Source organism: Sitophilus oryzae, unplaced genomic scaffold, assembly GCF_002938485.1.
Source record: "Sitophilus oryzae breed Bouriz unplaced genomic scaffold, Soryzae_2.0 scaffold_1803_pilon_pilon, whole genome shotgun sequence".
In the NCBI taxonomy this organism is placed as follows: domain Eukaryota; kingdom Metazoa; phylum Arthropoda; class Insecta; order Coleoptera; family Curculionidae; genus Sitophilus; species Sitophilus oryzae.
The window spans coordinates 1,659,519-1,672,161 of NW_022146506.1; the positions used below are offsets into that span (position 1 = coordinate 1,659,519).

Consider the following 12,643-nt stretch of genomic DNA (forward strand, 5'->3'; position numbering starts at 1 on the left):
TCTATATAAAAGGATTATCAGAAAAAATCAGGCAAATAGCCAAACTGCATAACATTTAAACTGTTTTTTAAGTGTGCAAAAAAGTAAGTTTTTAAGTAATACGCAAAAAGGTGAACCTTTGAAATCCATTGCAAACTACGTCTGACCACATTACTTAATTATTTTATTAATTCATTTACATTATTCTTCTTCTGACATAAACTCTATCGTCATCACTGCGAGCCATGTACTACAAGCATAGTATAAGGAAACTAGTAGCTTTACTCCTTGTCAAATCCTTTGTTCTTTTCTGCCACTTTATATGACCTTGTTCTCGTCTCCCGTGACCACTGACGTAGCTGTATAGTCGTGGTCTATTAACTAGGCAAAGTCTAGTCGTGGTTAACACAGAGTAAGGCACTCATTTTTTGTCAGGCACTCAGTATTCTGTGCTAGGACGCAACGCTCGAACCTCGCAGCTCGACGGACGGAATTCAACTGAAACGCTTTGCAATCTGCCGATATTCGACAGATTGCAAAAACTGGCAGAAAATATTTGCGAGAGTGCAACTACTCTTTTCCTTAAACTATGCTACAAGTCTATGGGCGCAGTAAAGAAAACACAATAATATTTTAAAAATCATGGAATTGTTAAAAAACTGGTAGAATGGTTAAAAAGTCTTATGTTTGATATGTTTATATAAGCCTTGATTCTCTTTTAGTATGTATGTACGTGCAAATGTGGAGACATAGTAGCTTTAATTCACAACTTAAAATCTCGTCAAACTACCTACCTAAGTTTTTTTTATACAGTCGTTCAACCATTGAGTAATTACATTTTAAATTGTTTATTTCAGAGAGTACATTCACAACATACTCCGTTTTGCTTTTGTATTTTCTAAGATGACAAAAGTTGCTTGTTCATAGGGATATACTTAAAGTGACACTGACCCGTAGTACCGTTTTCATTCTTGTTTAATTACTGAAAATTAAAAAATGATGTTTTAGCCAGCTAAAATTAAAATAAAAATAAAATTAATAAATTATATATTTTACCTAATTTATTATTAAATATTATTACTAGTAGTTATTATTACTATTACTCTAAACTACAGCAATTTTAAATAAAATATAATGGTATTTAAGATAATTATTACAAAAAACCTAATTTTAAAAAGGTTTAACCATAGTATAAGGAAACCTTTTTCCTTAAACTATGGTTTAACATCCTGTAACTCTAAAGGTACGCGCACACTGACCAGCGCCGCACTCGCCGCACGAATCGCACTTTTTTTTCTTGTCGCGCATACTGAGTCGTACCGAACGCGCCGCATTATTTGCTATTTTGTTTCTTTTTGCCCCTACTACACCCGCATTTGCCAATCGAATTTCTCATCAGTCGCTTCCGGAGTCCTGTCTGCGGTGATAAGTGTGTTTTTTTTAATATTTCTCTACAATGAATGACAACAAACAAGAAATAATTTTGAGCTCCTTGCTAATAGAAGAAGAAGAAATCACGAAAAAGAATCGAAAGTTATAGGTTCACAATATTTGCAAAAAATCCACATTATTTCCATATTTAATTGAAAATAACCATCTATTTTTCTAATATTGTTCAAGTATCAACAAAATAAGACAGCTTTGAATTTAGCGCTGACAACAATACGTATATGTGGGAGATTTTCATAATAGATTGGATTGTAATATAGTTACCGTAGGATTTTTTTCGAATCAAACTTCAAAGTTGTTGCGATAGTAAGTGTGTGTTTTGAAAAGTGGGTCGGTTATTGACTGGAATCGCCGTTTGAATGAATTATACGGATTAAAACCTACAAGTGACATTAATGGCATTTTCTAGGGATAAAATTAGACTTGGGACACGGTTTTTTATCTTCCGTTATATTACGATCGTTATAATATCGCATATAATTCAATTTTTAAACGTATAAATATTGTAAAATACATTTGTTACTGACCATCGGTAATATTAAGGACTGTTAATATATAACATACGGATATTCAAAACATACCTACATTTATCATCTCATTCTTTTCTTCGTCTTCAATGGTCTTTTGTAGGTTTTCGTTGTCTAAATTTTTGCCTAGGAACAGGATTATATAAAATAACTCTAAAAGCCTAAAATGTTCATCGCTTGATTAGTTATATTCTCCCACTTATTTCTGTACTTCTTTAATCTCCAACCAATCCAACTATTAACTTTTATCCTTTTCAAGAGCTCTCCAACATCTCTTTTCCATCTGGTTCTCAGTCTAGCCTTTCTTTTATAGATTTTTTATTGATTTTTCTCTTTCCTCCTATTTCACGTCCCATTATCATTTTAGGAACTCTTGTGTCTGCTATTTTTTTAATGTCCTAATTCATTCACACGATAGGTTATACATTGAAATTTTTTGATTCATTACTCTGAAGGGTGTAGAAAGAAGACTGCCGGTGAATTTTCTATAATGTTTATTAGCAATTTTTTAAGTTTAAATATGTTATTTTATGGTTTAGTATAATGTGTTGTTCAATGTATTAGTTATATTTTAATGTTATGTTTTAATAGATATTTGAATTCTTAATTTAAAAATGTAGGGCTTTTTTCTCAAATTTAGTTAAATTGGTTTATGTTGTTTTGGTTTGGAATTGGTTTGAAATCGATGTGAATTTTAAGTTATCCATATTTTTTCTTTGCTTGTGTTCATGTTAACTTTCTCATGACTACTTACTTAATAATTTGATATTTTCATTAAAAATCTGAATTTTTTACTTTGGAAAACCATCTTTTGCTTTCTAATTGATGAACTGCACCCATCATTGAACTAAAATCAGTTAGTGTCAAAAGTACCAAGAAAACCGAGACATCCTGGTTCCTAAGGGGCGCGGTACCGAAATTCCCGGTTCCGAAAAACAACTCCGGTTCCGGAAACCCTGATTAAGATGTTACAACAAATTTACTTATTGAATACTAGGAAAAGAGGTTGTATTCATGTTGGTAGATAATCAAATTAAAAGGGCATACATTAGAATAATTGAAGAGTGGAAATACCACAAGGGGTAAGTGCCAAATTTTTCAATATTAAGTTATTGCATTAGAAACGTAATAAATACCATACTGCATGTCCTAACAAAAGTTAGAAGTGCCTAGCGAAAGCGTCCATTTTTCGTGTATATTATATGTATTTTAAAAGATATTTTAAAAATTTATTATTTTCAGTTTTACTGCGTTTTTCTCATTTATCTCGAAAAAATAATTTTGGCACTTACCCCCTTTGGTATCTCAACTCCTCAATTGCTTTTTTTTAAAAGCAAACCATTTATTAAAAAAACTTACAATACGTGTTCTACTGCGGTATTTTTTAATCCAGAGTACGAATAGTTCTGAATTGTCTTTAATATTTTTGTTATTTTATAGAACGGTCTTTCCCTTCTACTGGCTATTCTTTTTAACGTGCTCTGTTTTATTGTAATATTTGTAACACTATTTGCTATAAATACTGAGTGGAAACTTCTGTGACAGCTATTTTTTGTAGTTTGTTTCTACTTTTCATGTTTTGATAATAATTAAACATCTGGAAATCAATATAAAAAATCAAATATTTTTTCGTTTAGATTCTTTCGGTTCTTATTTTTGAATTAAGCACTTATCAATTTTCAAGCCAAAAGAAAATAAACATGACAATGATTCTTCAAATTCAACTTATTTAATCATGATTAATTAAATAATAAAAGGTTAATTGCTGTTGATGAAAGATAATCATCACTTCAATTCAAAATTGATATTTTGTAATTAATTCCAGTTGAAATATATCTAATTAGACATTTTAGATACAACTTCTCAAATTCATTACAAAGTTGCACTACTTTTTTCGAATAGAAAAAATGTTATGGCTATATAGGTTAAAGCCTTCACCTTTTTGTACTAAAATTGTATCTAATACACTATTTTACAGACGACCAAAGCCGAAATTGAATAACATTAATACTAAAGCGCAGCTATGCTACTCGCTCATTAAAAAACAAAAGCGGTTTGTTAAACTCCATATATCAATCAGTCAATAATTTCAACGGATCGAGAGCGTACCCGCTTCAATAGTCCTTCTTTTCCGATGAACACATTGTAGATTGATCAAGAAATATGTATTTACTCCAGTGCAAACCGTAAAATGGTTAAATCATTTACCTGGATATGGTCGGTCCTGCTAGTTTTTGGCTTGGATTTGATTAAAAGTACCTTTGGATATGGATTGGGCAACTGTCCAAAAATTGACTATATCAAACATTTTAACGTAACCAGAGTGAGTATAAAGCTTCTTGCTTGCTTCTTTTACTTCTTATATTTTAACCTTTTTTAAAATTACCTACTATTCTTTTCTTTGTTTCTCATACATATAAGTCCATTTTAATTCTCCAAAATATTCAAAATTTATTTATTGATAGTATTTTTTTCTATTTAATCCCTCGTATTTAAACATACAGTTCGAAGTAAAGTCTGTTCAGCAACAAAAGGGAAGATTTCGACAGAAAACATGACAAAATGACAGAAAAATCATTTACTTTTGAAATAAAATGACAGATAATAGCTGTCACTGTCATATATTCTGGTATCGAACAGAGTATACCTACATAAAGTAATCGCAAAACAATTTCCGATGCACGTGAGTGACAGCGCTGGCATATTGTGATGAATTTATCAGATGAATCTTAATGTAAAATTAAGAAACAATATATTTATTATATAATTTTTTAAAGATTTTTAGATTTGCTGATCGCGGCGCAATGTGACCAACATGGCGATAATAAAAATCGCTTTAAAAATTTTTGCAGCTTTAATCTAAATAAAATATCTGTTACAATCATTTGCTTTATGAAGTACAATGATGAGCTGCACGGTATCTGAAATTATACAACAAATTTAAACATTTTTGCCAAAATTTCATTTAGTCAGGTTTATAGGCTTTAGTGTCAAATTCAATATGATTGATGACGTGCATGGGAAAATGTTTTGCGATTACCGTACCTCTTCGGCACATAATAATACATATTTTCTAAATAAATTCTTAATTTTTAATTGCATAACTATTTTAGAATGTAGATTTTTGAACGTGTCGTCTTAGTGTTATATCTATAGTACATTTTTCTTGAGGTATATCAATAAGTATATAATAATAAAATAATAAAATAAGTAAATATATAATTATTAATAAAAGATTAATTAATAAAATATAATATAAATTAAAATTAAATATTATAATATTTAAACTATAAATAAAAGGTTAATAAATATAAAGTAGCTGTATATGGTTGCTGTGTCGTATGATCAAAAAAAAAATGACGTCTAGTTGGCTTGGAAATGACAATCGATTTCATTTCCCATATAATTTTACATATAAAATGACAGCGACCTGGGATGTTCATTAGCCGTCACTGACGCTGTTTTTATTCGATCATACGGTAGTATCAATGGTATTATCAGAACAAGAAATTTAAAGCACTCTGTGAAGTGCCTTACCATATCCTTTTAAAATATTAATTAAATTAATCACAGGCGGATACCAGAGAGGTATTATCATACATAGGACCTAGGTCCCCCTAAAGCTATTTTTAATATAGAAATAATATCATAAGAAACAGTCTTTCCAGTAACCATAAAACTTATGACATATATATAGTTAAGAACATTCGATCTGTATCAAACTGTATGTATTCCGTAAACAAAATGTTTACATATTCAAATTCTCAGGTTTTCTAAATTGTACCAGACGCGAGATAGGTAAAGATAAATTACAGAAAAAAAATATGCGACAGAAGTAAAAGCAACAAAAATTCGGTTGATTAAATTTTATTTATCAAAACGTCGATGTTGATATGAAATTTGACTTATGTGTAACCTATCGAATACTAAAGCCATTCTATGTAAATAATCCTTACTACATTTGGAAATAATAAAATATATAAATAATTTATTACTTGTTTTTTTAAAGCAAATAGTTGTAAGAAATTTACAATTATGTTAGTTAATATTCTTGTCAACAATTTCGGATTAGTTTATTAATAACAAAATAACAATTGAGGCATGCTTTTATCTAGATTAAATTGAAATTAATAAAATAGAAATAGAAAAATATTATCAGAAGTAAACACATATTCATTAATAAACTTTTATTATTAACGTATAAGTAAATGAAATAAAATTAAAATTGTTATACAGACTGAATAACGTTAATGATCTTAACGTTAATAATAATTAATTTAATTAAATATTTAATGTTTTTAATTAAGATTGTTACCATAACTAATTTTGCTTATTGGTCTTTTATTTCTTCTTCTGTAATTCTAGTGTTAAATAACAAGTAAATATTCCATCTATAAATAATTTAGGTATGTCTGTATCTATGTCTACATAGGTATATCTCCACCAATACCAATCTATATCTCTAAACACCTAAAAAAATATTTTAACCTGTACTTTATAGTTTATAGTATTGGAAATATAAATATAATAAATACTGTATGATCGAAAAAAAGGGCGTCCAGTTGGCTTGGAAATGACGATCGATGACATTTCCCATATAATTTTATATACAGGGTGGCCCATCGAAAACGTTCCGCAAGGCATAACGGCCAGGGTAATTTTTTTTCAGAAAATTCAAAAATACGTCAATTTTGTTTGTGAGGGGGACAACTATTGCCCCAAAAATGATTGCAAAATCTTCAACCCTCTAAGCGGGGGTGTCATCCCCCAATTTGTTTCAAATGGGAAGGGGGGCCACGTGGTACGGCAATGAAAAAGGCTTTCTATTCTCTATACTTTCCGTAAGTATAGTCATTGAGAAAATATGAAGGATTGAAATATGAAAAGTTTATTTAAACATTTATCAGAGTAAATGATAAGGATAAATTCCTTCGACCAATTTGCTGTTTTTTCTTATTATTTCTAGATGTTTACGCATTTTTTCACTTACCACAAGGCTGAACGATCAGGTGTGGTAGTTGCCAGATAGCTGTTCTGTGACTTAAGTTCTTCTCAATATCGTTAAACTTTTTAACAATTATGGTGTACTCACTTGCAGAAAAAGTGGAAATAATCGAACTTTATTTTAAAAATATTGAATGTGGCAATCGGGTTGCGCAGATATTCAATGAACGCCATCCTGACAAACACCATTATGGCAAAATTGTTCGCGAGTTAGTAGCATAATTTCGCGAAACTGGTTCCGTTATGAATAAAAAGAGGCAGAGGGAAAATCCTGTAGTAAATGAAGCTATGGAGGTATTTGTATTGGGCCAAGTTGCCATGTACGCTACAAGAATAGAGAGCGATAGAGCACAAGAAACTTAGCCAATGAGACCGACGTGAATCGTACAAGTGTCCAAAGGATATTAAAAAAACACAAGTTCCACCCGTACAAAATTCAGTTGGTACAAGAACTCAACGAAGACGATTTGGATCGTCGCCTGCAATTTTGTGAAACTATGAGTGAACGAGTGGCGAATGATAATAATTTCCTATTTAACGTGTGTTTTTCGGATAAGTGTGTAAACTACTTTCTTTTTGAACAGTGTAGTTAATCGGCACAACTGTCGGTACTGGGCTGAGGACAACCCCAGAGTTTTTCACGAGGTGCACACACAAAACCCTCAGAAATTGGACGTGTGGGCTGGTATTTTTGGAAATTCTATTATAGGTCAGTTTAACGATATTGAGAAGAACTTCAACGCACAAGTCACAGAACAGCTATCTAGCATCTACCGCACCTGATCGTTCAACCTTGTGGCAAGTGAAAAAATGTGTAAACATCTAGAAATAATAAAAAAACCTCAGATTGGCCGAAGGAATTTATCTTCATCATTTACTCTGAAAAATGTTTAAATACATTTTTCATATTTCAATTCTTCATATTTTCTCAATGACTCGACCGATTTTCAAAAACGAGGCGGGGAAATATAGAGAATAGAAAGCTCTTTTCATTGCGGCACCACTTAACCCCCCTTCCTATTTGAAAAAAGTTGGGGGATGACACCCCCGCTTAGAGGGTTGAAGATTTTTCAATCATTTTTGAAGCAAAAGTTTTCACAAACAAAATTGACGCTTTTTTGGATTTTTTGAAAAAAAGAATACCCTAGCCGTTATGCCTTGCGGAACGTTTTCGATGGGCCACCCTGTATAAAATAACAGCGATCTTCATTTCATAGCCATCGTTGACGCCGGTTTTGCTCGATCATCGATCATGCGGTATTTAAGGATAACACTCCATTAAATAGGACGATAAGTGAATTTAATTTGTAGCTTTTCTTATTTTGTAAATACATCATACCTTATTAATTTATAATCATTAAAAAAAACAATAATATGTTTTCTTTTATTACTAAAATAATAATTTTATAGTTTGCAGGACACTGGTATGAAATAGAAAGATCATTTTACCTTATGGAACTCATATCTAGCTGTGTAAGTGTTGATCTCGAAGTTAATAGTAAAGGACAATTAGATGTTAGTGTTGTTTCAAAAAGTTTAGTGTAAGTACATGTAATTTTCCATTAAAATTTATTTCAGACCTAATTTCGAATTAAAATTCAATTCACCATATTGTCAAGAACATATTTTTTTATATAAAATTCAAAACTTAATTATGGTCCGAAGTATCGAAAAAATATCTTATATATATTATATTAAACAACGGATTAATACCAAAAATATTTATGATGAACGTCCACTACTCTACAGGGTGGCGCACCTCATTCGCCACGGTTGATTATACGAAAACGGAAAGATGTAGAAAGAAAATATTTTATGTGTATATGTGGGAAGACAATGTGCATAATATGAAATTATTTTAAAATGTACAGGGTGTGTTACAACTAAGATCCATATCAAAATTATATTTTCTCTTATGGAACACCCGGTATTTTATTTCATTTTTGGATTCTTGAACATAAAATAAGGCATTTATTATAAGGGTTTAATATGTTTAAAAGCTTTGGTTTTTGAGATATTTAAAGATATTTAAATATGCATGCTATAATAAAAAAGTTTGTTAACACCTTGTACATTACTTTTCGGAATTAATTTTTGTGCTGAATTTCAAGCCAGAGAAATAGACGTTATTAAAAAATTTCATTGCTTTCCTAAATGTATACAGGGGTATCAAACATTGCTGGTCTATTTTAAATATTTATTTTACATAAAAACTTCGTTATTTCAAATGCAACACTATGAATTTTTTTAAATAAGTCGAAACAGATTTAAATACTCTTTCATAATATATTGGAGTTTCCTATACCTATCTAGCTCAGATTTTGAATAAAAAGCGATTTTTCAATAAAATTATAATCAAGTTGGCTGGTGTCGCAATGTGTGGCAAGTTTCTAGTGACACTTTAGTAGCTATTTTTAAAATTGACATTAGTTTATGGACGTTATTTAAATTATAACAGGTTATTTTTATTCAATTTACCTACAATAAGGTTAATAAGTAAGTATTTATTATTTTATCAATAAAATTGTAATCTACATGGCTGGTGTCGCCAGTTTTCTAGTGACACTTACAGCTACTAGTGTTAAGACTAGTTAAGTAGCTGTTTTCAAAATCGGCATTAGTTTATGGACTTTATTTAAACTTATAACAGGTTATTTTTATTTAATTTACCTACAATAAGGTTAACAAGTAAGTATTTATTATTTTATCAAGAAAAATGAAGCAGTATCTGCTGGCGGAAGGAATGGATATGTTACAAGTGACTTTATTTTGTGAGGACAATTGAATTGAAGGGTTTATGCTCAAATATATCCAAATAGGATTTTTTTTGACAAGCGTTCTTTTGAAAAACTACTTTTCCTACTTCACAGAGCTGATAGTGTGGTATATGAAAAACCTATTAGGTACAAACCTGTCGTTGGAAGTAAAGAAAATGAATTTGCTTTAATTAGTTCTTTTATAGAAAATCCAATATACCTATATACAAGTCAATGTAATATCAATCAAGGAACTAAGTATTTCTGTATTTTTCTTCATAAAATAATTAATATTTACTTATTAAACTATTGTAGGTAAATTAGATAAAAGCAAAGTGTTGTAAATTTAAATAAAGTCCATAAACTAATGTTAATTTTGAAAATAGCTACTATCTGTCACTAGCAAATTGCCATGGCGACACCAGCCATCTTGATTGCCATTCTATTGAAAAATCGCTTTTTACTCAAAATCTGAGCCAGATAGGTATAGGAAACCCTAGTTTGAAAGAGCATTTAAATCTGCTTCAAATTATTTTAAAAAATAGTGTTGTATTTGAAATAACGAAGTTTTGAAGTAAAATACATAATTAAAATAGACCAGCAATTGAGACTCCTATATACATTTAACGAAGCAATAAAAATTTCTAGTAAAGTTTATTTCTCTGGCTTCAAATTCAGCACAAAAATTAACTTTGAAAAGCAATGTACAGGGTTTTGGCAAACTTTATTATTGTCAAGGTGTATTACTGGTTGCATAACTGCATACTGCTAAAAAATCGCAACGTGCATTGAGGAACCTGGCGCATTCGCCAGAAAGTAAAGAAAATTATAGAATTCTTTAGAAAAATCTAGAAACAACCGCCAGGGGGTATATAAGGCCCGCGCTTTGACAGTTGGACAAGTTTGAAGTTTGAAGTCTGAAGTCTGAAGATAGTCTGAAGTTTGAAAATACCGCGAAATACCGTTAGAGTAATAGTAGTTGCATAAGTTGTGTTGTAAATAGTATAAGTTGTGTGTACAGAGTGAAACAAATAAATTCGTTAAGTATTTTATCGTGAGTTTAAATAGTGGACCCACGGAATCCGTAACATTATTATAGCATGCATATTTAAATATCTTTAAATATCTCAAAAACTACAGCATTTAAACATATTAAACCCTTATAAGAAATGCCTTATTTTATGCCCAAGAATCCAAAAATGAAATAATATACCGGGTGTTCCATAAGAAAAAATATAACTTTGAACTAGTTCTGACACACCCTGTACATTTGTAAATAATTTTAAATTATGCACATTGCCTCTCCACATACACCCACAAAAAATTTGTTTCTACATCTTTCCGTTTTTGTATAATCAACCGAGGCGAATGAGGTGCGCCACCCTGTATATATGAAAAAACTTAAAATTAAAAAACTAAAAAAAAATTAAAAACATTAAAATTCTTTTATTCTCCAAGTCTGTCTGCTTGATCATATGACATGTTTTTTTACAAAAGCTTTAAAGAGTGCTTTCTACAAATATAGTTTTTTTTTTAGAACTTACGGTATATAATAATTATGTATCGTATACCTATGTAACAATTATTAGTATTAAAAAAATATATTATTTGAAGGAATTAGGCATTTAATCTAATTAAAATATTTTTTTTAGATCCGGGACATACTCGATAAGTGAAGGAGTTGCTACTCCATCCAGGAAAGATCCAAGCATCTTATTATACAGAGTAAGCAGTAAGCTTCCCCGATTTATAAGTCGTTATCTACCTGGAGCAGGATTTTATCAAGTTCTGGATACTGATTACAACGACTACGCGGTATTATATTCTTGCACTGATTTTCAAATAATTCATATGGGTAAGTTTATGTTTATAAATTGCAACAATATTTTAAATAAAGTTCTTTTATAGATTTAGTTTGGATTTGGGCTCGGAAAAAGGACATATGTGTAAAAGTTCGAGCAAAAATATACGAAATGTTAACGTCATATGAAATAGATCCAGAAAGACTTACTTTACCAAAAAATGTAAACTGTGCTCATGATTATTAAATAATCATCTTTATTATTTTGTTTTTTAAATTTTTATTTCTTTACTTTTTTATATCTTACCTTCGCCAAATTATCAAGATACTAAAAATACATGGTTCGGCAATAGTGCGTCGGGCATCTGTAGTCTGTAGCTCCGAGAATAAAAAACTTGGGAATTTTGTTTAAGTGCAAACCTAAAGTATGTACTAGGATGTACTTCAGGAAAATATTTTAACTTCTACAGGGTGACTCAAAATAGTGTAAGTCGAAGTGTAAGTGGATTGGGATGTTTTTTGGATTGGGATGAACACCCTGTATAATATTGCTTTTTTGGCTTCCCTTCAGATCACTTAACATAATCCTAAGATATGGGTAAATATAGTTCGATAGTTTCAGAGATATTAATAAATAAATAAAAAATATATATTTTTCAGCCTTTCCTATATTAACCAAAACTATATTAGGTATTTACTTTAGATGGTCTGTACATACTTTGTTATAAATATCGTAATTATAAATCATACGGGACGTTCAAAATTCTACGCCAAACATTCTAAAATATAAGATATTTTTTCTTCGTTTTTCCAGTATATTATGTTTTCAATAGATGGAGAATTAAAAAATGAACGTTTTTTGTAGTTAGAGTATTTCAAAATTTTTAATGTTTTACAGATATAGAAATTTTATATTTCCCGGTTTTATATTTCATATGGCATTTTCCACAGTAATTTTTTATCAAAGCCACGCAATGACTTTTCTCTCGTATTTTATCGCTGAAACAGCCATATGAAATAATACTGCGTGTATATGCGAAGCCATTAAAAATTTTGAAATACTTTAAATACAAAAAATGTTCATTGTTTAATTCACCGTCTATTGAAAAAATAACATACAGGGTGTT

General features: G+C 30.1%; 1 protein-coding gene across 1 annotated transcript; it reads left to right on the forward strand.

The window, feature by feature from the left end:
• The first annotated feature begins 3,993 nt into the window (after nt 1-3,993).
• LOC115883075 (apolipoprotein D-like) lies at nt 3,994-11,779 on the forward strand. Its single transcript, XM_030901352.1, has 4 exons — nt 3,994-4,278; nt 8,370-8,500; nt 11,368-11,570; nt 11,624-11,779. Exons 1-4 carry the CDS (start codon nt 4,147-4,149, stop codon nt 11,761-11,763), a joined length of 606 nt encoding a protein of 201 aa, XP_030757212.1. The 5' UTR covers nt 3,994-4,146; the 3' UTR covers nt 11,764-11,779.
• Nucleotides 11,780-12,643: the final 864 nt, after the last annotated feature.